The 27,880-nt window shown below is 44.3% G+C and overlaps 1 protein-coding gene across 4 annotated transcripts in view; it reads left to right on the top strand.

Moving 5' to 3' along the window:
- The first annotated feature begins 1,836 nt into the window (after positions 1-1,836).
- The window catches only part of TMEM120B (transmembrane protein 120B), a 47,974-nt gene continuing 21,930 nt past the window's right edge, over positions 1,837-27,880 (top strand). For all 4 annotated transcript variants that reach the window (XM_038574970.1, XM_038574968.1, XM_038574969.1 and 1 more), the window contains exons 1-5: positions 1,837-2,001; positions 20,601-20,719; positions 22,460-22,576; positions 27,062-27,121; positions 27,749-27,844. In XM_038574970.1, the coding sequence (XP_038430898.1) occupies positions 1,933-2,001; positions 20,601-20,719; positions 22,460-22,576; positions 27,062-27,121; positions 27,749-27,844 (461 nt within the window). In that variant the 5' untranslated portion in view covers positions 1,837-1,932. The remainder of the gene's footprint in view (positions 2,002-20,600; positions 20,720-22,459; positions 22,577-27,061; positions 27,122-27,748; positions 27,845-27,880) is intronic.

Genomic DNA, 27,880 nt, shown 5'->3' with positions numbered 1-27,880 from the left:
TGGACCCTTAAATCCAGTAAGACTGGTGTCCTTATAAGAGGAGAGGATACAGAGACAAGCACACAGGGAAGAAAGCCATATAACAACAGAGGCAGTGCTGGAGGGATGAAGCTGCAAGGCAAGGAATGCTAAAGATTGAGGGCCACCACAATATAGGAAGAAGTTAGGAAAGACTTTACCCAGTTTGGAGCATGTCTTTGCTGACACCTTGATTTCACACTTCCAGCCTCCAAAACTGTGAAAGAATATATTTCTATTGTTTAAGCCACTCAGTTTATGGTATTTAAGCAGTCCAGTTTGTGGTTAAGGCAGCTCTAGGATTTCTTTTTTTTTTTTTAAGATTTTATTTATTTATTGAGACACACACACACACACACACACAGAAGAGAGAGAGAGAGAGGCAGAGACACAGGCAGAGGGAGAAGCAGGCTCCATGCAGGGAGCCTGACGTGGGACTCGATCCCAGTCTCCAGGATCAGGCCCTGGATTGAAGGTGGTGCTACACTGCTGAGCCACCCAGGCTGCCCAAAAGTACAGAACTTTTTTTTTTTAAAGACTTTATTTATTTATTCATGAGAGATACACACACACACACAGAGGCAGAGACACAGGCAGAGGGAGAAGCAGGCTCCATGCAGGAAGCCGGAGTGGGACTCCATCCTGGGTCTCCAGGATCAAGTCCTGGACAGAAGGCGGTGCTAAACTGCTGAGCCACCTGGGCTGTCCCCTAGGACTTCTTTTCTTTTTCTTTTTTGGTAAGTAGGCTCCATGTCCAATGTAGAGCTTGAACTCAGGACTCTGAGATCAAAAGTTCCATGCTCTATCCAGTGAGCCAGCCAGCTGCCCCCAGCAGCCCTAGGAAATTAATACAGGTGTCACTATAACTAAGGCTTGAGGGATCCCTGGATGGCGCAGCGGTTTGGCGCCTGCCTTTGGCCCAGGGCACGATCCTGGAGACCCGGGATCGAATCCCACATCGGGCTCCCGGTGCATGGAGCCTGCTTCTCCCTCTGCCTATGTCTCTGCCCCATTCTCTCTGTGTGTGTGACTATCATTAATAAATAAAAAACAAACAAACAAAAAACAAACAAAAAACCCTAAGGCTTGAATGATGAGAAAAAGGCAACCATATGAAGATTTAGAGGGAATGTTCCATGCAAGGATAGGAAGAGAAAAAAGTGTCTGGGAAGTACTGATCCAGGGGGGTGAGATAGGAGATGTCACTGGGAAGGGAGGCAGGGACAGATCCTACGTCCATGCAGGGAAGGAGAGGCAATGGTGTCACATGAGCAGCAGACACTGCTGTCGAGAGTCGCGCAGAATCTCTCGCAGGGGACTATGCAGATGACAGGAGTCTAGATGTATTAGTTGCAGTAAGTCATGACACGGTGAGACGTCGGGTCCCTCTCTGCCCTTCCCCTCCCTGCCTGGCGACCTTGCTGGATGGTCAATGTCAGTTCTAGCATTACAGGCCATTGGCTTTGGCTCTGTTCAGGCAATGAATGCCGAGAGTGCTGAGCTCTCAGCTCCCCCAAATCCTCCTTCCTCCCGACTCCGGACATGCCAAATAAACACGATCTTGTGCAAATGCAGGGCGGAGAAGTTCCCCAGCGTCAACCAGGAGACACTGGAAGGGCAGCAGCACCCGCCAGGAGACGGCAACCGAGACCGCCGAGACCCGAGGACCACAGCGGTCTCGCGGCGGGCGCGCGGGGGCGGAGCCGGCGGAGGCGCGTGCGCATGCGCGGGCCGCCTCCGGCGAGGGGGTGGGGCGGGGCCGGGGCGGGGGCTGTGACGTCAGGTGCGCGCGTGGCTCCGGCTGCGCAGGAACAGCTGGTGCCTCCGAAGGCGGCGGGCGAGTGGCCGCGCTGGGGTGCCGGTGTCCGCCCGCGCCACGCTGCGGGAGCTGCCGCCGCCTCGCATCGCCGCGCCATGTCCGGCCAGCTGGAGCGCTGCGAGCGCGAGTGGCACGAGCTGGAGGGAGAATTTCAGGAACTGCAGGTAGGGCCGGGCCACCTGGTCGCGCAACTCTGCTACCTGCGGTGCGGTGCCTTCCCCTTCCTGCTTCCCCAGCCGGCGCGGTGGGGATCATCAGGGTCCAGGGCGGTGCCCCTGGCTGGGCACCAGGGGCTGGTGGTCCGCGTGGGCCAGCACCCTCCTAACTGCCAGCACTTCAGTTCTTCATCCACTTGGGGCGCCCGGTCCTAGCCCCCCATTACCCCGCCTTCGCACCGGCTCTGCTCCGCACACCTCCTCCTCTGCAGAAAGTTGGTCTGTGGCCTCTGAGGGGAAGTTCCAGGTGTGTCATATGGGGCAAGCCTGAGGGGACAGATTTGTCCTGGGTTTCACAAAACAGCCCAACCCCCACCTCGGCAGGGGTCTCCCCTAACCTCACCCCGTCCACCTGCTTTTGGCAGCTCAGCTTCTCTATTCTGGTGAGGTAGCCCTCTCTTCTGCAACTGCATATTGCGAGATGTGCTTGGGAGCCGTTCACCTTGAACCCCTAGGCTTTGCTTAGGGATTAAGGACCCCTGTTCTGCGTTTTTGGGGCTCTGGTGTCTATGCCCTACTCTCCGCCGCTGCTGCAGACTGTTTGGCCTTGTGGATGACATCTGTCAGTTCTGACAGCTGGTTTGCCCCCGTCAGTGATAGAGGCTGCTCAGAGCCCTCACCCATCTGGCCCAGAACTTTACACCGGATAGGATGAGGCCAGATGTAAGAGAGGCCCCTTGAGAGAATGACATTGCCCCTGTGGGGTCCTGGCCGGAGGAGTTGTTCTTGCAAGGAGGTTCAAAGAGGTCCCAGCTACCAACTCAGGTGACTAGAGACACCTCATTTGAAACCTTGGCATTGGCCAAGAAGGACTTCTGGAGCGCTTCTGGGGATGGAGCTTTTTTCTTCTCCAGCTACTAGATTGTATTTGTTTTCTGTGGAGTTGGGCTCTGTTTGCCAGAAATCACATTGCACAGCCTCACCCCACTTCTTCCTATCCTCAGCTGGAGCAATGACATGGAGCTCTTATCTGCAGTTGGTTGGCCTCTTACAGTGTCCACAGGAGGGGAGAGGATTTTGTCTATGATGGGTCTTCTAGACATGAGGCAATAGACCTTGATGTTTAAAGAGAGGGGTGCTGCAGAGATGGAGCAGGAAGGTGGAGGGGTGGGGTCTGTTTTAAGCATGAGCAGAGAATAACGTAGGCCTTTTTTGGCCTGTGGGGCACGTGTGGGTTGGTGCCCTCTCCTTCAGGTCCAGGGCGTAGGGCTCACCCAGTTCCGAGGGGATCCTTCTGGCTCCAGTCCCATCTAGAAGATTCAGCTGCTTCTTAACACTTAGTCCTATTGGGCTCTCGGATCATATTCAGCCGTGGAATCATGGAAGGGGTGTTAGGGTTGAGAGTGGGTGAAGAGTTTTACTGTGAGGAGCTTTTTTCCTGAATTGCTTTCCCTTGCCCTGCCTTATACTAGGAGGAGGAGTTGTCTTAACACTTCAGAGCCATTCAGTTAATGCAATCAACAGCAATTAGATAGCTAGTCTTGGCAGGCAGCACTTGCAAAGGAGGCATTTGATTTATGTTCTTACTTCATATCTTTGGGGTTCAGGTGTGTGAGGGACAGAGAGGAATGGAGAATTCTGGATTTTGTCCCCTGGTACACAGCAAGGGCTGTAGGACAGCTGACTGGGGGGTAGGAGGAGCTGTGATGTCACCTGCTCAGTTCTTCAGCAGTGGGGGAACTGGAATGGACTGGGCCTTTGGAGAAGAGGGACCCTGCTGGCCTCAGGATTTGGTGGACAACTCCCAGGTCAGAGGCCAGTGACGGATGGAAGGCCACAGAGTCCCCTGTGAGTCAAGGTCATAGACTAGAGCAAAAACATTGTCTATATCTTCAGTTCATAGATGGGAAGCTGAAGCTTGAGAATCTAATTCACTCAACTGGGGTCACACAGCTCTTGAGTGGTAAAGCTGGCACTAGAACTTATTATTCTAAATGCTTAGTTCGGATGTCTCTCATTGTGCTGGGAGGCCCCTCTCTTACCTACACATCCCCCATAATAAATATGAGAACTTTGAACACCTGAGATGAAAGTTTCTGGGATAGGTGTATAATAAGTAGGGTGTACATCGTCATTGTGTGTGTGTTGGACAGACTTTCAAATACTTTTCAAATATGTATTGGGAAGTCACAACAGGTAGGCAGGTGGAGAGATTGGAACTAGAAAGGAAGGATTTATTATTATTATTTTTTTAACCAGAAAATTCCTGTCTATCTTAGTTTTCCCTATGTCTGCCTCAGAATCTGGGATTGGTGGGTTTCATGTTTGCACCTCTCTGATTATGTCTTTCTTGAGGTCATAGCTAATGTCTCTGTTTCACCTCTCCTTCCCTTTTTCAAATGAGGAGAGGAAAGAGGAAACCTAGTTGTCAGACCCCAGAGGATTTGAAAGGTCTTTGGAATTCCCCGCCCTCTTGGCAAAAGTCAAGTCATAATCTCTAGGACTTTCTTTCTTTCTTTCTTTCTTTCTTTCTTTCTTTCTTTCTTTCTTTCTTTCTTTCTTTCTTTCTTTCTTTTTTTTTAAAGATTTTATTTATTTATTCATGAGACACACAGAGAGAGAGAGAGAGGTAGAGACACAGGCAGAGGGAGAAGCAGGCTCCACGCAGGGAGCCTGATGTCGGACTCGATCCCGGGTCCCCAGGATCAGGCCCTGGGCCGAAGGCGGTGCCAAACCGCTGAGCCACCGGGCTGCCCGGACCTGTTTTCTTTTGACTGTGATTTGTATCTGCCAGAGCCTCACTAGATTCGGGGGCAAGGTCAAGTGGCTATGGGGACTTTGTTTTCTGGTTGGGATTTCAGCCATGCTGGTGAATTGAGCATCTGTCTGAAACCAGTCCATGTTTGGCCCTGTGGCCTGTGGTATGACCACAGAAGGTCACTTACAGACACCGTGGCAGGTGATTTAATAAACATTTCCTGACTTGCATCACTGGAAACTTGACCCCATCTCTGTCCATCCAGGAAGGAGGTGGCCTGAAGAGGCCTTTCCCTAAACCTGACTTCACAGAAATGCAGGGGCCTGGTAGGCCAGTGTCAAAGATTTTTGGCTTTTCCTACCAATGAAACAGGCAGCCCTCTGGCTGCTGTGTATAGAATAGCTATGAGAGGGACAGGGTAGAAACAAGAAGGTCAGTATTATTTTATTAAAGCTCTATGAAATAGATCCTCTTATCCCATTTTACAGAGAGAAAATCATATACCCAAAGCCACATGTCTTGTATATATTGGAGTCAGGATTCAAACCCAGGCTGTTGAACATCAAGGTCTATACTCTTAACCACTACCTAAGGCAGGTCTGTGCCTTTTGTAGCCTTTTGTTTCTCATTCCTCTTGCATGGCCTTATGGATCTCTTTCTTTAGAAGTGGGCTGTGTGGAAAGAACCCCTGGCCTGCCCCTGTCTACTACCTGCAAGCCGCCTCTCTGAGTTTGAGTTTCTTTGTCTATAAAACAAAGGCTGACAATAATAGCAACAGTAAGAGCTAACTGTATGATCTATGGATTATTTCATTTAATCTACTTTCTACTGAGGCTGAGAGATGTTAAGTAGCTTGAAAATCATGGGATTTTGGAATTTGAACCCAAGTACATGGTACTGTGTACATCAGATATTCTTTGAGTTCTTAACACAGTGGACTCCCAAAGTATCTTGAGACCCTTGGCTCTGGAAAGAAATATTGAACTTTTGAGGTCTCATTTAATTTGTACAGTGCTTTGACATAATGCATTAGTCAGGATTCTTAGTTGCAAGTGACAGAAACCTCGTTCAGCTGGCTTTAAGCCAAAAAAAGGAGTTTATTGGCTCATATATTGGGAAGTCCAGTGACAAATGGCTTCAAGTCAGGCTTGATCTTGGCGCTCCAATGATGTCTTTGTGTGTATCTCTGTTTCTTCTTCCCTTTAAAAAAAAAAAAAAGATTTTATTTATTTATTTGAGAGAGAGCATAGCAGGGGGAGGAGCAGAGGGAGAGGGGCAAGCCGACTTTGCATTGAGGGCACAGCTTGAGGTGGGGCTGGATCCCATGACCCTGAGATCATGACCCTAGCTAAACCAAGAGTTGGATGCTTAACTGACTGAGCCACCCAGGAACCCCCTCTCTGTTTCTTCTATATCAGCCTTATTGTCAGGCAGTCTCTCCCACGTGTGGTAAAGATGTGCACTGGCAACCCCAGGTTGGCATCTACCAGCTTAGCAAATTGGCAGAAACAGAGCATCTTCCCTGGTAATTCCAGCAGGAGTCCCAGGGCCAACTTTTTGTCCTAACGTGGGTTATATGATTATCCCTTACTTAACCAGCTACTGTGGCACTTATTGGCTGGGCATTGGTTACATGTCTTCCCTGGAGCCTAGGACTGGAATGATATGAAATAAGAATAATCCAGTTAATCCTATAAAGGAAAATAAAAATACTGGTAGTATGGCTGGGTGGCTCAGTGGTTGACCCTCTTTGCCTTTGGCTCAGGGCATGATCCCGGAGTCCAGGGATAGAGCCCCGCATCGGACTCCCTGCATGGAGTCTGCTTCTCCTCCCTCTGCCTGTTTCTCTGCCTCTCTGTGTGTCTCTCATGAATAAATAAGTAAAATCTTAAAAAAAAAATACTGGTAGTAAAAGAAAGAAAGGGATGCTGGACACGCATCTTTTGGAGGGGGGAATCTATATTTGTGATTCCCACACTGTGTCAAGGCACCTTCAAGGAACTGCTTCAAGCTCACAGGGACACTATAGGGTAAAATTAAATTTTCAAGGAAAACACAATGACATCTGCCATACACCACTTAAACTGCTAATTTGGCATAGTTCACACCTGCACGTTAGATCACACTAAATTCTTTTTGATGATATCTTATCTTTGTGAAGTTAGGTTTCTAGTGGTCTGTGATTAGAATCAAGTATTATGTGAAAATCTGTATGGAAAAGAAATGATGGTGACAGTGTCCAATCTGATTCCAAGGTTTGAGAATTTAACACAAAGCCCAATAAGTACACACATCCCATTAGTAAATAATTTTGGTTATTTCAAAATGAAATAAAAATGTTTTTGTCAATTTCTGCATATTCTTTTCCTCAAAAGGCTACTGAGTTGTTAGACATAAATACTTTTCAAGGGATCCCTGGGTGGCGCAGCGGTTTGGCGCCTGCCTTTGGCCCAGGGTGCGATCCTGGAGACCCGGGATCGAATCCCACGTCGGGCTCCCGGTGCATGGAGCCTGCTTCTCCCTCTGCCTGTGTCTCTGCATCTCTCTCTCTCTCTGTGACTATCATGAATAAATAAATAAAATCTTAAAAAAAATAAATAAATAAATAAATAAATACTTTTCAGTTATTTGACTTGAAAAGTATACTGAGACAAGAAGGGCATGGTGAATCAGCAAAGTTTGTGAACCTTTCTTTTATGCCCCGAGTATGGTGGTGTTGACACAATTATGTATATTTGCCAGAATTCATTGAGTTGTACACCTTAAGATTGGTGAATTGATATGTAAATTATACCTCAATAAAATTGATATGTATAATATACCTCAATTAAAAAAATAAACCAGTATATGGCCTGTTACCTCATCTCCTAACTCCTTGACAGCTGAGGAAACTGAGATACAAAGAGATTATATGACTTAGCTAAGAAGTGACAGACTGTGGATATGAAAAGTTAGGTTATCCTGCCTGCCAAACATCTGGCACTCATGTCTAATACCTGCACTTACTGCTCCTATAGCAGACATCACGAATCAATCCTGGCACATGACTCAGTTTTTTCCAGTATAAAATTGTTGCTGTTTCGGTGAAGTCAACTTGCCATCCTTAGTAGTGTTTTCATGGTGATGAGTCTTAGTTAAATATATTCAGCATCCAGAAATCTTTGTTTGAATTTGCTTCCTTGGAAAGATAATTACATAAATGTAATCTCTCAAAAACTTACCCCTTGGTGGGCAGCCCCGGTGGCCCAGCGGTTTAGTGCCGCTTTCAGCCCAGGGTTTGATCCTGGAGACCTGGGATGGAGTTCCACGTCAGGCTCCCTGCACGGAGCCTGCTTCTCCCTCTGCCTCTCTCTCTCTCTCTCTCTCTCTCTCCCCCTCTGTCATGAATAAATAAATAAAATCTTAAAAACAAAACAAAACAAAACAAAAAAAACCTTACCCCTTGAGAGAAGCACAGCTATCAGACACCACATTTTGGTGGTGGCCATGTCTGTTGCAATCTGTTGGGTTGCCTACCAACTTGCAATGCTTCTGGGCCAGAGCCCTCTCTGAAGATGCCGTGAGATTCCATTGCTGGCAATTCTTGCAATAATTGTTGACTTGGGTTGTGACTCCCCAATTCTGGGTCTTATTATTTAGCCAAGTTGTGTTAAGCAGACATTTCCAAATGTTTCACAGCCATGCTGAGACCTGGAGTCATTAACCTCATCTTCCCACTGGGGCAGAGCTTGGGGCCTGAGAGTACAGGAGAGGTAGCAGATCGCCAAACCTCTGAAAGAAACTCACTTGTTTGTGTCTTCTACATGTGCTATAAAAGGATGGTAATTAGCCATTGTAGGAAAGAAGGTATGGGCATCCCAGCTCACAGAGCCAATATCAGTGTTTTTCTCTCTCCCTCTCTTTTAATCCATTCTACATGTTTAGAAGTAATGCATATCCACAAAGTTAAACATTCAAATAGAGATGTTCAAGAATTTTCAGAACACTTGTCTGTAAGAGCTAAACACCAGAAACCTAAATGTTCTTCAGAATGGATATTTCCACTGAACATCCATAGGACGGGCTATGATGAGCAGAATAAATAAACTAGAGCTACATGTGTCAACATGAATAAACGTTTTTATTTATTTTTTTAAAAGATTATTTATTCATGACAGAGAGAAAGAGAGAGAGAGAGAAAGAGGCAGAGACACAGGCAGAGGGAGAAGTAGGCTCCATGCAGGGAACCTGACATGGGACTCGATCCCAGGTCTCCAGGATCACACCCTGGGTGGAAGGCGGCACTAAACCGCTGGGCCACCGGGGATGGGGATGTCTGGATAAATGTTTTTAAAAGAAGAGCAACATTGAGTGGAAAGTTGCAGAGACATATATACAGTAGGACATGGATGATAAAGTTAGAAACATTCCAAACAATACTATGTATTGCTTGTCAATACATGTTTATATAGTGCAAGGGAGTGATACGGGCCAGATTCAGTATAGTGGAAATTCGGTAGGGCCCTGGTGAGAAGCAAATGACTCCCAGAAGGGTCTCACTGAAAGGAGTTTAAAGAAAGGACTTTACAGAGATGTGGCAATTTAAGGGTCAGGCCCCTAGAGCTGGGGCCAGTCCTGTTCCTGAAGAGGGGAGGAGATGGTGCATCACCAGAGCTTGACCAAAGCTTGTTGCTGGGGAAGGAGAGGTGTAGGACAGAAGCTGTAATTATTGAAGGTTGCAGCAAAGTAGAGAGGAAGCAGAAGCAACAAATACCCTAGCTTCTCTCTCTTCCCACCGTGCATCCCATTGGCAAAACCCAAGTAGGAGGCAAGGCAAGGGAGTGCAGGAGTTGCAGTCCATAGGGGTCAGCCTCCTTGGGCTCAGAGAAAGAATTGATCTGGGGTGGGCAGAGGGGCAGAGGTAACCAGTAAAGGGGTTCCCCTCTTTGGGGGCAGAGGATAGGAATACCATCCAGAAAGAATACATAGAAGCTTTTAACTCTCTGTGCACTATTATTTTTTAAACTGAGGGTGAGAATATGGATGCTCATGTTTATTTTCTATCAATTATATGATTTTCTATCCATTATGTGATTTTATATCTTTTTTTTTTTGTATGCCTGAAATACTTCATAGTAAAATGAGCAGGAGACCAAAAAGTAACCCAACAGTACCAAAAGGCTTATAAAGAAAAACATCTCTAGTGTGCCTGGCTGACTCAGTTGGAAGAGCATGTGACTCTTGATCTTGGGGTCATGAGTTCTAGCCCCATGTTGGATGTAGAGATTACCTAAATAAATAAAACTTGAAACAAAGAAAGAAAGAAAGAAAGAAAGGAAGGAAGGAAGGAAGGAAGGAAGGAAGGAAGGAAGGAAGGAAGGAAGGAAGGAAGGAAGAAAGAAAGAAAGAAAGAAAAAAGGGGGGAAAAGAAAGGCAGCTTTATAGGTTCACTGTCAGTCATTTATATGATTATGACCATGCAAATACTATTTACTGCAGAATTGAGTAAATTGAGTAAATTGTATTATGCTTGTATTTTCTCTCTTGGAGATTTTAATTACATTTATATAGTTAGCATTTGATTCTTTACTGGCAATGGTTGCTCATAATTATCCTCTTTTTTTTTTTTTTTTTTTTTTTACCCCTAAAGCTCCATCCGTAGATAAATCAAGTGTGTTTCTTTTCTTTGGCCTTGAACTAGACAAGTTAAGGTGTGGGGGTCTGCTTGTGCTCCCAAATGGAGTGCTTTCTTCTGCAGCTGCTTATCTGCTTTGGTGCCCCCAGCACTCTGGGTTATTTTTAGAGGTAGCAACTTGATGTGGTAGTCAATCACATTTAATAAGCTGGTACTCCCCACACTGTGTGCAGAGTGGACTCCCAGTGTTTGGTGTTTCCCATGTTCTAATCCACTGCTGCCAAGTTTAGAAATAAAAATAGTGGTTTGGCAGTTTGTCATTTTCTTTAAAAGTTAAACATATATTTACCATATGACCAGCAATTCCATTCCTAGGTATCTACCTAAGAGAAATGAAAATGTGTCTACACGAAGATTAGTACATGTTCATGGTCATAATAGCTAAAAAGTGGAAATAACCAGAATTTCCATTAACAGGTGAATGGATAAACAAAATGTGATGCATCTATACCAAATTTGTATTGTAAAGTAGCAATAAAAACATAGTAATGAAAAAAAAAACACAACATAGTAATGCATGCTTCCCCCTACTATCCAAAAGCACAGCCTTCCTATGGAAACCTTTCATAAGCCAGAATGGCGTAAAACAGAGTATCCCCTGCTTTCCGAAAGCTTTATGCCACTGCTTTTATGAAAGACCTCCATTAGTACCTGTTTTTGCTAACCCAAAGAGATCTCAAGAGGATTTTCACTTTTATGAAAAAAGCCACTGCTTTACTAATGGAAGTCTTTCATAAAAAGCAAAATGGTATAACATGAACTTTCAGAAAGGAGGAATACTTGTGTATGCTACAACATAAATAAACCTCAAAAACGTGATGTTGAGTGAAAGAAGCCAGACCCCAAACCACATATTGTATGATTCCATTTATATGAAATATTCAGAAAAGACAAATCTGTAGGAACAGAAGGTAGGTTAGTGGTTGCCAGGGATTGGAAGGAGGGGAGTAGGGAGGAGGGACTGCTGTCGTGGATGTGAGGGATCTTACTAGGTGGTGGTGGGATGCCCCAAAACTGGATGTGGTAAATATAATAAGCATCACTGAATTGTACACATTAAATGAGTGAATTTTATGATATGTGAATTATACTTCAATAAAGTTGTTTAAAAAAATGATGGCTTAGGTTTTTGGTTTGTAGAAAAACACCCAATCTCTGTTCAGAGATCTACATTTTTAGGTGCCTATTTAGTTACTGGCTTGGTGAAGGATTCATTCAATGAGGCTCCAAGTCTTTGTTTTTGATTCCTTGAAGATGATAGTGCCCAGGGCAAGAGGTTGGTAGTAATGAGTCCAAGATTTTTGGCTTTTTTTCTTACCTGGAGTGATTAACTTTGCCCAGAAGGAAAACTGTTCTTTGGTATTTTTTTAAAGGTTTTGTTTATTTATTCATGAGAGACACAGAAAGAGAGGCAGAAACACAGGCGGAGTGGGGAGAAGCAGGCTCCATGGAAGGAGCCGGATGTGGAACTTGATCCCGGGACCCCGGATCACATGCTGAGCCAAAGGCAGACTCTCAACTGCTGAGCCACTGAGGCATGCCTGTTTTGGGCATTTATTTTTTTTTTTTTTAAGATTTTATTTATTCATGAGAGACACAGAGCGAGAGAGGCAGAGACATCGGCAGAGAGAGAAGCCGGCTCCATGCAGGGAGCCTGATGTGGGACTCGATCCTGGGACTCCAGGATCATGCCCTGGGCCGAAGGCAGGCGCTCAATCGTTGAGCCACCTAGGCATCCCGTGTTCTTTGGCATTTTAATCCAAATTCTGACACTTGCCTTTGAAATGAAGACATTCAATCCAAACTGGCAAAGTCAAACAGAATAAAACAGTATTTGTTTATGTAATTGAGAAGTCAGAGGTGTATCACCTTCAGGTATGAGTCGATCCAGGGGCTCAAATGAAACCATCAGGGCTCAGCCTTCATCTACCTCTCTGCCCTGTTTTCCCATCATTTGATTCATACTCAAGCAAAACAGCTCTGTTAGCTCTGGGCTCACGTTAGATCTTCCTCCTTCAGACTAGTAGAAGAAGAGCTTCTTTTTTTCAGCAGTTCTGGTAAAAGACCTCCAGCTGAGTTTTGTTGGTTTTGTTGTTTTTTGTTTGAGTTTTGTTGGTTTTGAATGCCTGTCCCCAAATCCGCCACTTGGGTCTGGAGACTCATATTCTGATTGGCCAGGCCCAGGTCATACGCCCTCGAACCTGGGACAGGTTCAACCCCATTCCTAGCCAGATTTCAATAACTGAGTGTGGGGAGGGATGGATTTCCAAAGAAACTGTGGAGACATGAACCAGAAGAGGAATAGCTGCCTGGTTGGCAAAAACAACAGAAGGCTTCCATATGGTAACCAGTTCCATTTGAGGCCACAGGTTCAAGGCTGATGGATGAAAGCCAGGATTGAATTGTTGCAGTGTGGCTCATTCTGCTCATGAAAAAAGCATTTCAAAGCACAGGTCTAATTGAGGGTCTTCTGGAGACACCCTCATCTGCAGAGGATAGCTAGGAATTCCAAGGGAGAACAAGAATTGTATTCCCCACCCTACCTCTCAGAACCACCTCATGGACAGTAGTGCATCAAGAGACAGCTGTTGTGAGATCCCTGGGTGGCGCAGCAGTTTAGCGCCTGCCTTTGGCCCAGGGCGCGATCCTGGAGACCCGGGATCGAGTCCCACGTTGGGCTCCCGGTGCATGAAGCCTGCTTCTCCCTCTGCCTGTGTCTCTGCCTCTCTCTCTCTCTCTCTCTCTCTCTCTCTCTCTCTCTCTGTGTGACTATCATAAATAAATAAAAATTTAAAAAAAAGATACAGCTGTTGTAAAATGGTGCAGCTGCTATGGGAAATGGTATGGTGGTTCCTAAAAAAAATATTAAATATAGAATTACTATTTGATCTAGCAATCCCACTTCTGGGTCTATACCCCAAAGAACCGAGAGCAGAGATTTGAAATAGATACTTATACAGCCATGTTCATAGTACATTATTCACAATACTCAAAATATGAAAGCAGCCCAAGTGTCCACTGAATGAGGAATGAATAAGGAAGATGTGATATGTACACACACACAAAATGGAATATTGTATATATATACAAAATTCCATATATACAAAATGGAATATTGTATATATATATATACAAAATGGAATATTAGTCATAAAGGAGAATGAAATCTTGCCATTTGGAACAATTTGGATGGAGCTAGAGTGTATTGTGCTAAGCAAAATATGTCAGAGAAAGACAAATACATGATTACACTCATGTGGAATTTAAGAAACAAATAAGCAAAGAGAATAAAAGAGAAGCAAATGAAGAAACAAGCTCTTAATTATAGAGAACCAAGTGATCATTACCAAAGAGAGGAGTGGGGAGATGGGTTAAACAGGTGATGGGGATTAAGGAGGGCACTTGTCATGATGAGCACTGGGTAATGTATGGAATTGTTGAATCACTGTATTGTACACCTGAAACTAATAGAACACTGTGTTAACTAACTGGAATTTTAAAAAATGATTTTATTTATTTCTGAGACACACAGAGAGAGAGAGAGAGAGAGAGAGAGAGAGAGAGAGAGGAAGAGACATAGGCAGAGGGAGAAGAAGGCTCCATGCAGGGAGCCCAATGTGGGACTCGATCCCGGGATCCTGGGAGCACATCCTGATCTGAAGACAGACACTTAACCACTTAGCTACCCAGGCGTCCCACTAACTGGAATTTTTAAAAATTTAATCATTTATTTCCCCCCAAAAGTCTCTGCATTTTCTTCCCAAAATGTTTCCGAGAAGTCAGATGTAAATTATGAAGAACTGAAAGGGTTCACATGTTGTATAATTCAACTAAACTATATTCTCTTCTGTTTGGTTTTCCAAAAAAAAAAAAAAAAAAGACAAATAATATGTGGTTCTACTTATATAAAGTATCTAGAAGGTCAAATTCATAGACAAAGTAGGATGGTGGTTGCCAGGGGCTGGGGAAACAGAAAAGAGAGTTGTTGTTTGATGGGTTTGGAGTTTTAGTTGAGATGATGAAAAAGTTCTGGAGATGAGTGGTGGTGATGGTTTCACAATGATGTGAACATATATAATACCACTGAATTGTACATTTAAATTTTTTTTAATTTTTAAAAAAGATTTTATTTATTTGAGAGAGTGTGTGGATAAGCAGGAGGGGCAGAGGGAGAATCAGACTCCCTGTTGAACAGGGAGCCTGACTTGGGGCTCAATCCCAGGGCCTTGAATTCATGACCTAAGCAGAAGGCAACCCCTTAATTGACTGAACCACCCAGGCATCCCTCCACTTAAAATTATTAAGATGGTAATTTTTAAATGTGTTTTATTAGAATTAGAAAAAATTTAGAAATTTTAAATGATTAAAATGGTAAATTTTATGTTATATGTATTTTATTACAGTTAGAATAAGAGGTAGCAGTCTGGAGAAAAGTTAGGATCCATGAAATGAATTGATAATCTTTCCTACTGCTTATGGGATTGGTATGAGGTGAAATCAGCAGATTCTGGGTGTGGGTGAGGGATGCCTTGGGAGTAGAGAGTATGTCACACAAAGGACCTTGTTTCTGACTCCCCCCACCCCGACACCCCAACCCCATATTGTTCTCCTCTTAGCTGTCAAATCCTGAGTCTGGAGCTGAAGACAGGAGTGGACCAATATATGGTCTCCATTATAGGCTCTCCCCTGGGAAGTGGCTCTAGTTGATGGCAGAGAGAAAGAACCAAAGGGGAACAGGAGTGACTCCATATGCCCAGGGACAACATTGTGGGAAGATTCACAGACTTCCTATCCCTACCCAATCTGATGCTTTAGGATTGAGCAGAAAATATCACCAGCAGAGATTAGAGAAGTGCCTGTAGAAAAGTAGATGTCATTGAGTGTTGCTAAGATGTCGACAAATGTCATATGCTGTAAGTGGGAGTGTAAATTGATACAGCCACTCTGTGGGCAGTTTGCCAAGATCTATTAAAACAAGGCTGTACACTTTGACCCAGTAATCCTTCTTCCCTTCCCTAGAGAGATGCTTGTGTGTATGCCCATGGAGGCAGTGCAAGGATATTTTTTAATGTTGCATTGTTGGTTATAGGTAGAGACTGGAAACAACCTAAATATCCAGCAATAGAATGGCTCAATAACTGTGTCCATAGCATGAAATTTTGCATAGCTCTGAAAAGAATGAAGTATACACATTCTTATGTTTGTAGATCTTCAAGACATATTGTTGGGTGAGAAAAATAAACTTGTGGAATCATATCTATATTCTGATACTGTTAATATATTTTTAAAAATCAAAAGTATGGGCTTTAGTGTATAAGCTATGCTGCTGTAACAAAGAAATCCCCAAGTTAAAAAAAAAAAAAGGCTTAAATGAGGTAGCTTATTTGTCACATAGCAGTCCAAAGAGAGCTGTGGTCCAGGGTAAGTGGTGTTCAGTTCTGTGTCGCTATATAAAACAATAGTAATTACATTTTGCTCATGGATTCTGTGGGTCAGGGGTTTAGACAGGGCATGATAGGAGTGGCTTGACTGTGTTCTGATGTCAGAGCTTTAGCTGGGAAGACATAAATGGCTAGGAATACCTTACAGATTGTGGCTGGGATCATTTGGAGGTTTATTTCTTTTTCTCTTTTTTAAAAGATTTTATGTATTTGAGAGAGAGAGAGAGAAAGAGAGAGGTTAGTGAGCAGGGAGGGGAGGGAGAAGCAGGCTCCCCACTGGGCAAGGATCCCAATATGGGGCTCGATCCCAGGACCCTAGGAGCATGACCTGAGCCAAAGGCAGACACTTAACTGACCAGGTGCTCCTATCTGAAGATTTCTTTACCCACTAGTCTAAATGTCTGAGCTGGAATGACAAGAATGTTTGTCTCAGTTGGTACGATTGATCAGAGTGCCTACGTGTGACTAGGTTTTCTATACATCATGGTGGCCTCAGGGTAGATGAACTGTTTGCTCTAAAAGCAAGTGTTCCAGCAAATAAGGCAGAAGCCACATGGCCTTCCATGACTTTTTTTTCTCAGAAACTATAGTGTTGCTTCAGCCATATTTTATTGGTTAAACCAGCTACAAGCCTATCCGTATTTAAAAGGAGCGAACATGGGATCCCTGGGTGGCGCAGCGGTTTGGCGCCTGCCTTTGGCCCAGGGCGCGATCCTGGAGGCCCAGGATCGAATCCCACATCGGGCTCCCGGTGCATGGAGCCTGCTTCTCCCTCTGCCTGTGTCTCTGCCTCTCTCTCTCTCTGTAACTATCATAAATAAATAAAAATTAAAAAAAATAAAAATAAAAATAAAAGGAGCGAACAGATATCTCACATTTTTATGTGAGGAATGCTAAAGGATGGGCGATCATGTTTTAAAACCATTACAGGTGGGAAGCTCTGTCACATGAAGTCATCAGAGGTTGGTTTGGCTGGGGAAGGGACATTGGGATTTGCCATTGACATCAAATGGCTTCCATCTCTGATTTTAAGGTAACTGCACCTCTTGTTGCCATATCCCAGCCAGGGAAGGGGACAGTGGAGGGCAAGCAGCTCCTTATAAAGATGTGATTCAGAACTTACACACACCACTTCTACCTGCATCCCTTTGGCTGACTCACAGTCCTCCTACTACACATAGCTGCAAGGGAGGCTGGGAAATGTCTATTTCTGGGTGGCTATGTGCCCAGCTAACAACTCAGTGGGGTCCTGTTATTTAAGGAAATAAAGGAGAATAAGTATTAGGAACAATTCATTTTTGCAACAGTGTGTATTTTTCATGTACATGTATAAATATTTATGTGCATATATGTAGAAATAGGTCTATATAGATATACATAGGTAAATAGACTACAGTCTGGAAAAATACATAGATAAAAGTCCAGAAGAATCTGGTAATAGTAGTTACCTCTGGAGAAAGGGGAGAAGACAGGGTGCTGGATATTCATAGGTGACTCCAGCCATAGCTGTAGCATTTTAATTTTTTTAATTTTTATTTTTTAAAGATTTCATTTATTTATTCATGAGAGACACAGAGAGAGAGAGAGAGGCAGAGACACAGAGGGAGAAGCAGGCTCCATGCAGGGAGCCTGATGTGGGACTTGATCCCGGGTCTCCAGGATCACACCTTGGGCTGAAGGCGGCGCTAAACCGTGAGCCACCCAGGGATCCCCATGTAGCATTTTAATTTTTAACGAGGATATTGTCTTCATGTTTTACTTAAGAAGTTAGATATTAATTTAAATCCAAGGGGGCCTGGTGAGCATCTGGCTGCTGATGTTGCAGTCTCGATCTCATTTTTCTGTGGTGGGATCCAGCACCAAAGATTGCCAGGAGGTAGCATGGCCCTTTATCTTTCAACATCAGCTGGTGTCACCGAGGACTCTTGGTTCAGAAGCCCCACCTTCTCAAAAGCTGAGTAGTCTACTTGGGATCTCTCTTCCCCCATCCTTCCTGTCCAGTTCTGGAGAATTTCCTGTAATACTAGCAGATTAGTTGAACATAGAGGGCCGAAGAATTCAAAAGTGAGTAAATCACAGCCTCCCTCTTTACAGATTACTTGTTAAGATAGGAAGCTGGTCACTGTAAATGGAGAAAGCAGTGGGCAGCAAGCAATCAAAGTTAAAATCACAGACATGGTGTCCTTCCTGATAGGAGACACTGAGGACACAGTGTCACTTTAATGGTATTTCTGATCCAAATGCATAACCAAACTCCAATCATGAGGAAATATCTGACAAACCCAGATGGGGATGACATTCTTCAAAACAACTGGACTGCACCCTTTAAAAATATCCATGTCATGAAAGACAAAGAAGAATTGAAGAACTGTTGTAGACTAAAGGAGCCTAAAGAGAAACGATGATTTGATCATTGGACGATGGATATATAAGAGAATGTTGTGTTCTTAGGAAATACACACTGAAGTATTTAAGAGTAAAGAAGCATGTTGTCTACAACCAATTCCCAAATGGTTTAGAAAGAAGTGGGCAAACTTTTTTTGGCAGAAAGGCTATGGAATAAGGATTCTAGGCTTTGGTGGGCCATATGGTCTGTGTCACAACTACTCACTCTGCCTGTTGTAGTACCAGAGTAGCCTCGACAATATGTAAATGAATGGGTGTGGCTGTGCTCCAATAAAGTTTATTTATGGATACTGAAATTTCAATTTCATATGCTTCTCACGTGTCATGAAATATTCTTTTGATTTTTTTTTCAACCAGGCAAAAACCATTTCTAGCTTACTGCCCATACAGAATCTTGTGGTTGGAGATTTGGCCTATGGGCTGTAGTTCACTGGTGCCTGTTATAGAAAAAGAACACACAGGGCAGCCCAGATGGCTCAGCAGTTTAGTGCCGCCTTTGGCCCAGGGCGTGATCCTGGAGACCCGGGATCGAGTCCCACATCAGGCTCCCTGAATGGAGCCTGCTTCTCCCTCTGCCTGTGTCTCTGCCTCTCTCTCTCTCTCTGTGTCTCTCATGAATAAATAAATAAAATCTTAAAAAAAAATAACACACAAACACATACACACACACACACACAGTATAAAGCAAATATGTATGGCATAATGACAACAGTGAATCTGGGTGAAGGGTATACGGGAGTTCTTCAGCAAGTTTGAAATTATTTAAAGCTAAAAAGTGGGACACCTGGGTGGCTTAGTGGTTGAGCATGTGTCTTTGGCTCAGGGTGTGATCCCAGGTCCAGGGATCGAGTCCCGCATTGGGCTCCCTGCAAGGACCCTGCAAGGACCTGCAAGGAGTCTGCTTCTCCCTCTGCCTATGTCTCTGCTTCTCTCTGTGTCTCGTGAATAAATAAATAAAATCTTAAAAAAAAAAAAGCTAAAAAGTTACAGAAAAGACATGATTTTCCTCTCCAGGGACCCAGGAAGGAGAGTGAGAATGCAGTGTGAATTCAGGGGGACCAAGCCCATTCATCTCAGGGCCAGAGTAGACTTGCTCAATATTCTTTGATGTTCCTAATTTTATCTCTTCACTTCATTGCCATCACTGCTTCTTTATTTTCTGGCTTGACTGTCATATTCTAGAGACCCTGCCTGGCAGACATGAGAGTTTAGGCTTTGACCATCCCCCTTTTTTTCCTCCCTCTGGTAAATACATTTATCCACCACCCAAGAAAATAGACACTTTAAATATGTTCATTGGATTATGGTTTTTAATTTCATGGTCCCTGTCCCTCATGCTGTTTCCTCCAAATTGTTGATGTTTGTCTTAGATGATCAGAACTCTAGAGGGAAGGGTTGTTACTGAGCATATGGTGTAATGTTGGGTGAGGTGTGCTGTGGCAACATGATCAAGAAGTTGCTGTGTTCATCCTCCCTGCATTGGAGGGAGTCTTTCCCTAGGCCTTGTGGCCCTGAATTGTTATTTCCAGAGCCTGAGGTAGGGAGGGCTGACTTTGAGGGAAGATGTTTGTCCTTATTTGATTTAGCAAGAAGTCTCTTTATTGCCAGGATGAGAAATCTAACTCAAACTAGCCTAAGTTAAAAAGAATTTATTAATTCATATCACCAAGAGTATTACATTCAGACCAGGTTAGATCTCAGGGCTGAATTGATGCTGTGAGAATTCTATCTCCTCCTGCATTGCAATTTTGTTTTCCTGTTTGGCTTCATTTGCGCAGCAGCCTCAGGTGTACTTTCTAGCGATTAGCAAACCTAGAAGGAGGGCATTTCTAAACCAATACTTCTAAACCAAAGTCCCAGGGCTGACTGTCACTGGCCCAGTTTGAGCCACGTGTCTACCTCTGAACCAGTCACTGGTTAGGGCATCGGAGGATGCTGATTGGCCAGGCCTCGATTACATGACCATTCCTGGCATGGAGACTGTTAGCTCTACTCAAACCATCTGGTCCAAGAAGAGGTTGACAAGAGGTGGCCCCTCAGAAGCCACCTCATATTTGGTTGCTGTTGCTATTAGGAAGGATGGAAGCCAGGCAGGAAACAAAACAAAACAAAACAAAACAAAACATTGGTTCTATACACAGGTTCTGTGCCATGCTGCCTTCCCTAGTTCCAGTCCCAGTTTTCTAAGCTACATCTTTGATGGTGGTAGTTGTATCATTGTAGCTGTCAAACTGACTTCCACAGCCATATTTCATGACACAAGCAAAATATGAAAAACCACCCATTCACATTCTCCCCTACACCCTACTTGGGCGCCTCTATCTCTCAGGAAACCCACAGGATCTACAGGCAGAAGCTGGAGGAGCTGACCTCACTCCAGACTTTGTGTAGCGGCTCCATCAACAAGCAGAAGACGCGACTGAAGGACTTGAAGCACACACTCCAGAGGTAGGCAAGGCTGCAGCTCTTCTGGTTTTAAGGGACTTGCCCAGCTCAAAGCTGGCTTGAGCAGAGAATGGAAATTTTAATGGAAAAAAACCAGGAGTAGTTTCAGACATCACTGGATCCAGGGGTCAAAAGATGTTTTTAGGAATCTGTTTTTTTCCCCCCCTCTAAATTCTGCCGTCCTCTAGATTGGCTTCACTCTCAATTGGCTGACTGTCCCCTTATGGTCACTGAGATGGCCATCAGCAGTGCCAGACTTATAGCTTCCAGACTTACCTCCCCCATCCTTACTTCCTATTGTTTTTGTTGTTGGTGGTGGTGTTATTGTTATTATTATTATTTTTTTTTACCACAGCACAATCACTTGTTTTTCAGTGAAAGTTCTGGATGTGATTCTCATTGCTGGAATTGGTCACATGCTCATATTTTAACCAATCACTGAGACTCTGGTTAGGCAAAAGTAGGTCATATGCTTAGTTTATGGACCTGGGGGATGGGACAGTCTTACTTGACTATATGGAGTGGGAAAGAGGAGGAGAGGTAGTTTCCCAGAGGAAAGTTATTATAGGTCTCTGGTGTAGGCGGTAGGAAGTCTGGCATCCCTGGGGTAGGGAAGTTTTTAAGCTCATGACTTAGTTCAGTTCTTGAGGTCAGGATCATATGTTCACTTGCCAATCCTCATGTCTTCATGGTGTGGAAAGAGCTCTCATCCCCCATAGGTAAAGGGGTCTAGAGAGTGATTAGACAGGCAAGGAGACTGAGGCTCTGAGTGGCTTATCCAGTTGACTTAGCTGGGTCTCCATACTATAGTGTATTAACTCTTGGTCAATTCTTCCCTCCCCTTGTGGGCAATTTTTGCAAACGTTACTAATTATATCCCTAACCTTGGCTGACCATTTTGGAAATGGGGGCCCATTAGTCATGGAGTAAGAGTGTGAATGGTTCCATGTAATGACATTGCCACTCAGAAAAACACACCTTACTTACGGTAAGACTCAATAGTCTTTATCAGTCTAGGATTTTTCATCCATGGCACTGTTGATAATTCTGCTGCAAGGTCTATGCTATGTATTCTAGGATGTTTGGCAGCATCTCTGGACACTACCCACTATATGCGAATAGAATCCCCCATTCCTGTTTGACAAACAAAATGTTCCTAGACATTGACAATTGTCCCCAGTTGAGAACCATTGGGTTAGAAGGTTGACCCATGAGGACACACTTAATACACTGAGAGGGTGTCCACTGTCTTGTTTTTCTAGTCTTGAGAGTTAAATATCACCAAAAAAACCCCAGACAGTGATCAGTTAACTGCTAATAGTTTTAAAGCACTTTCCTGTCTGCACTCCTAGTAATCTTCAGGCTCTTCTTTTAGAAGAGTAAGAAGCAAGGTATTGCCTCTAGAGGTCCATTGAGGTCCTCATACCTTGTATGAAGGGTCATTCTAAATGTGTTACATTTAGCGTACTCACTTACTCCTCACACCAGTACTGTCCATGAGGTAGGGCTGATGTTACCCCTCTTTTTCGGGTATGGAAAATAAGATGGAGAGGTTAAAGGGCTTTTCCAAGGTCACAAGCTAGCAGTGACCCAGTGTCAAACCCACAGGGTACAGAGGGAGAATTGAGGTTGCCAGAGGCATTGAGATATAAAGACAGGAGGGCAGTGCCCAGAGCCCCCGGATTCTTTCTCTAATTTGAGTAACACCCCGCTTATCCTATGCCCACACATCTGACCAAACAGGTACAAGAGCCATGCCAGTCGGGAGGAGGCAGAGCTCATTCAGCAGATGAGCGCCAACATCAAGGATCGTCAGAACATCTTCTTCGACATGGAGGCCTACCTGCCCAAGAAGAATGGGTAGGAGCTGGGAACTTACCCCACCCCTGCAGTGGGCAGACACCCAGGCCTAGAGTACTGGTCTGTGTGATTCCCAGCTGCCTGCTGGGGCTTGAGGTTGAGGGAAAGGAGGGAAGCAAGAGGAGACAGAAGGCAGCTTCCTCAGATGTTTCTCCACAGAACAGGATGGGGTCTCAGAGTGACCTTCCTGGGAGGGCTTTTGTAAGATTTGGTTTCCAGCACCTGCCACATGCGTGGTGCCACCCAAGGTCAAGAGAAGAGATGTTCTTTCCTAAAGAACAAACATTTGTTTATTTTATTTTTATTTTAAATTCTGGTATAGTTGACAGTACTGTATTAGTATCGGGTGTTCATCAGCCGATGCTCATCAGCACGAGTTCACTGCTTCATCCCCATCACTTGTTCCCCCTACCCCCAGCCCCTCTCCTCTGATGACCATCAGTTTGATCTCTGTAGTTAAGATTGTTTCTTTTCTCTCTCTCTCCCTCTCTCTCTTTCTCTCTCTCTTTTCCTTTGAGAACAAACATTTATTGAGTGCCTGTTGTATGCCTAGCATTGTGCTGGGGGCTTTTGAATTGTCTACAGCTTGGTGAATCAGACCCAGGTATCCAAATTCTAAAAGATTCAAAGACAATTGGGGGTGTTCTGCTCAGGTGGCTCAGCCCATGTTTGGATGTAAACACTCTGACTCCAGAGCTTTTGTTCTTTCTGTCTTCCTCCTTTGGAGAAGTCCCATTTCCTCCCTCAGGTGACATCACTGCCACCTGTTCCAGAGCAAGATCAGACAGTGTTGTATCAAAACCTGGTGCAGACTGCTAAGTGTGCTCGCATCAGTTACCTCTGGCCCTTTCTCCTGGTTTGGCCTACCAGTAGCCAGAGGCCCTATCAGGAGGCTTACTATCCCTTTGACATTTAAAGCCATTCCTCTTGGCTTCTCTTTTTGCCATATTTGATGAAAAACTCTTTGAGTTGGGTAGTGATAATTTTCCATAGAATAAAACTGCATGATCCTTTTTAAAATTAAAAAAATACATAAAAATATTATTTATTTATCCATGAGAGACCCAGAGAGAGGCAGAGACACAGGCAGAGGGAGAAGCAGGGTTCCCACAGTGAGCCTGATGCAAAACTAAATCCCAGGATCTCAGGATCACAACCTAAGCTTAAGGCAGATGCTCAACCACTGAGCCACCTAGGGGTCCCTAAATTTTTTAAAAAATATTTTATTTAGTTATTTAAGAGATAGAGACACAGAGCAGGAGCAAGGGGAAAGGCAGAGGGAAAAGTAAGCTCCCCACTGAGTGCTGGAAGCCCGATGTGAGGCTCGATTCCAGGACCTTGAGAACATGACCTGAGCTGAAGACAGACGCTTAACCCACTGAGTCACCTGGGCGCCCCAGCATGACCCATCTTTACAGTGTGACTCAGATACACTTTCCCAGCTCTAGTCACCTTAGTCCTCCATACATTTTACGTTGTCTGGCAATCTTTGGCTTCATGTGATGGAAAACCCAACTCAAAGTGCTTACAAAAAAATAGGGAATTTATTGGCTTGTATAATAGAAAGGTGCAGATTTTGCTGTGGGTCTGGCTGGATCTTGCTGCTCAAGTAATATTGTTAGAATATTGTTAGGCTCTGTCTCTTAGGGAGCTTTCCTTTTACTCTCTTTACTATGTGGGTTTTGTTCTTAGGGAGACTTTCTCTGCAAACTGGCCCCAGTAGCTCTGGGTTTGCATTCTGCCAGCTTACCAGTTCCAGTAGAGAAAGCCTCTTTGTTTCTTAGTAGTTCTGGGGGGAAAAAAATCCCAGGACTGAGTCTCATTGGCTTGTGACCAATGTGTCACGTGACCATCCTTAACCCAATCAGGAGGATGCACTGGTTTGATGGGCTAAGTGCAGCTCACTGCCTTACCCTAGGAACTTGGGGGGGTGTTGGTGTTGGTGGGGGGATGATGAATCTCTGAAGGGAAATGGCACTGCTTTTTCAGGAAGTATACTGTATCACTAGGCAAAAAAAGAAAGATGTTCTTTTTACACCTCTGCTCCAGTTACACCATACTGGAAATGCCCCTAGACTTTACTCAGAGCTAGAAAGAAGACTCTTCTGTTTGCTTTTCTCCTCTGGACCTTCTACTCATCCTTCAAAGTCTCATTCAAATATTGTCAATTAGATGAAGCCTTTCCAAAACCCCTCTCCCTCTGTGGAATTAACCCTTCCTCTCCCAAAATTTCATAACCATTTATTTGTACTTTATTAGTGCCATTGGGGTACAGGCTATTGTAACAAAAGCCTGATGATGCAGGGCCTCCAGCAAGTTGGCGGTTTCTCTTCTCACACAGCAGTCTAGAGGTCAGAGGACCAAGAGTGATGGGCTCATGGGGTCCTGTGAGGACTCAGGATCCTTCCAGTCCAGCTCCCTGCCTCTCCACTCTTCAGGGAGTTGTGTTCATGTGCATGGCCAAAGCTGGCTTACACCATCACATCCTCAGGAAGTGGAGGGCAAGCAGATCCTTTTTACAAAAATAAAAAAAATAAAAAAAAAAAAAAGTTTGCCATTCCCCAGCAAAGCCAAAAACACACAAATTCTATAATCTAGAAATTCCACTCCTATCTCTATAGCCAGTGGAAATGAGTGCTTCTGCCCTCCAATAGACATGTATATGAATGTCAACAGCAAAGAATCCAGACACAAGGGATCCCTGTTTGGCGGTTTGGCGCCTGCCTTTGGCCCAGGGCGCAATCCTGGAGAACTGGGATTGAAAACCACGTCGGGCTCCCGGTGCATGGAGCCTGCTTCTCCCTCTGCCTGTGTCTCTGCCTCTCTCTCTCTCTTTCTCTGTGTGACTGTCATAAAAAAATAAAAAAAATAAAAATAAAAAAAAAGAATCCAGACACAAAAAGGATACATCACATGTTGCATTAATTTTTTTTTGTATGAAATGTCCAGAATAGGCAAATCCATAGATGGACAGTAGATTAGTGGTTGCCAGGTGCTGGGAGAAAGGAGGAAAGGAAGTGACTGCTGATAGGTATGGGCTTTCTTTGGGATGATGAAAATATTCTAGAATTAGGTAATGGTGACAGTTATATAATATTTTGAATATACTAGAAACCATGAAGTTGTATACTTGAAAAGGGTGAGGTCATAGGGGTGCCTGGCTGGCTCACTCAGAAGAGCATGTGACTTTTGATCTCAGGGCCATGAGTTCAAGCCCCACGTGGGGTGTAGAGATCATTTAAAGAAATAAAACTGGGCAGCCCGGTGGCGCAGCAGTTTAGTGCCACCTGCAGCCGGGGGTGTGGTCCTGCAGACCTGGGATCGAGTCCTGCGTCGGGCTTCCTGCATGGACCCTGCTTCTCCCTCTGCCTGTGTCTCTGCCTCTCTCTCTCTCTCTGAATAAATAAATAAATAATCTTTAAAAAAATAAAACTTTAAAAAATGGGTGATGTTATTTCATATGAATTACATCTTGAGGGATCCCTGGGTGGCGCAGTGGTTTGGCGCCTGCCTTTGGCCCAGGGCGCGATCCTGGAGACCCGGGATCGAATCCCACGTCGGGCTCCCGGTGCATGGAGCCTGCTTCTCCCTCTGCCTGTGTCTCTGCCTCTCTCTCTCTCTGTGTGACTATCATGGAATAAATAAATAAAATCTTTTAAAAAAAATTACATCTTGATTAAAAAAAAAAGTGTTCACAGCAGCTGTATTTCTATTAGCCAAAAACTGAAAACATCTTAAGTGTTCATCAGTAGTAGAATGAGTAAGTAAGTTGTGGTATCTCCATTGAGTGGAATACTATACACAGACAACATGGATGAATCTCACCAACATAATATTGAGGGAAAGGAGCTAGGCATAAAATATACTGTAGGTATACCTATAAATATACTGAAGGTTATACTTCAGTTTTAAAAATAACCCTTTTTAAAAAAAATAAAAATAAAAAAATAAAAATAACCCTTAAAAAAAAAAAGATGTTATTTATTTATTCATAAGAGATACACAGAGAGGCAGAGACACAGGCACAGGGAGAAGCAGGCTCCCTGCAAGGTAGCCTGATGCAGGCCTTCATCCCAAGACCTTGGGATCATGACCTGAGCCAAAGGCAAATGCTTAACTGCTGAGCCACTGAGCTACCCAGGTGTGCTAGAGAACCTTCAAATTGACCTAGAGATTGTACACGTGTTCACCTCACTGGTTGGAATTTAGTCACATGCTCACATTAGCTACAAGAGAGCCTGGGAAATATGGTCCCTAGGCCAGCTAAAATGGGGGGAAATGGCTTGGTCATGACTGTTGTGTGTCACAGTTGTAACATACTCTAGTCATTCTCACTCCATGTGAGAATTTTACCGCTAAGTTTAGCACTCTATTTTCTAACATAGGTGCTTAATGCATGCTTACTAAGTTTGAATGTTTTTGGTTGGGGCCCACTCCCAGGGCTGGTAAGGAACAAGTCGGCACTCACAAGTACTTTCCTTCCAGGCTCTACTTAAATCTGGTCCTTGGCAATGTGAATGTGACCCTTCTCAGCAACCAGGCCAAGTAAGTATCTCAGACTCCCACCTGGCTTTAGGGAATCCAGGCATTTTGCTCTTTCAACTCAGAAGAAATGAACCAAGCTAGAATTTTTGCGTAAATAGAAAACATTAAGAGTTGGGCTCTGGCTCTTAGTTTTTCTGACACTCTCTTTTCTGTGGGGAGACCATCCTCAGACCATTACTTCCTTCTCTTCATGCAGTTGATACATTGGGTAAACAGAACTGCTACTTTCCCATGAGAAATGGGCCCTGCTCCATTCCACTCCTTATAACACCTAGTTCTCCTGGGCAGCAGGCAGTACTGTCCATCTGAAAGTGGTCAGTTCTGGGGGTAGGAGAGCTCTGGTGTTTTTGTTGCTGTAGCATCCCCATCATCGGCCCGGAGATCTACCCCAGGAGTCCAGGGACACGGGAAGCTTTACATATGGGTCCTCTTTCTCTAATCGATCATCACCATTAATTCAAGACCAGAGCTTTCCTTTGGGATCAGAAGGTTCTTGTGGGCAGTGGGTGGTGGTAGGTGGAGGATCTAATGGGGCTGAGGATTCTGCCTCAAGATGAAATATGGTTATATTACTGTAACTATAGTTAATAGTTATATGACCTTTCCTGGGGGTGTTGCTCACTGCAGATTTGCTTACAAGGATGAGTATGAGAAGTTCAAGCTCTACCTGACCATCATCCTGCTCTTGGGTGCTGTGGCGTGTCGATTTGTCCTCCACTACAGGTAACAGGAAGTGTATTGGTGTGTGTAGACATGGGA

This window comes from Canis lupus, chromosome 26 (assembly GCF_011100685.1).
Source record: "Canis lupus familiaris isolate Mischka breed German Shepherd chromosome 26, alternate assembly UU_Cfam_GSD_1.0, whole genome shotgun sequence".
Classification (NCBI taxonomy): domain Eukaryota; kingdom Metazoa; phylum Chordata; class Mammalia; order Carnivora; family Canidae; genus Canis; species Canis lupus.
The sequence above is the reverse complement of the archived record's forward strand: the minus strand, read 5'-3'. Positions and strand labels throughout refer to the sequence as shown.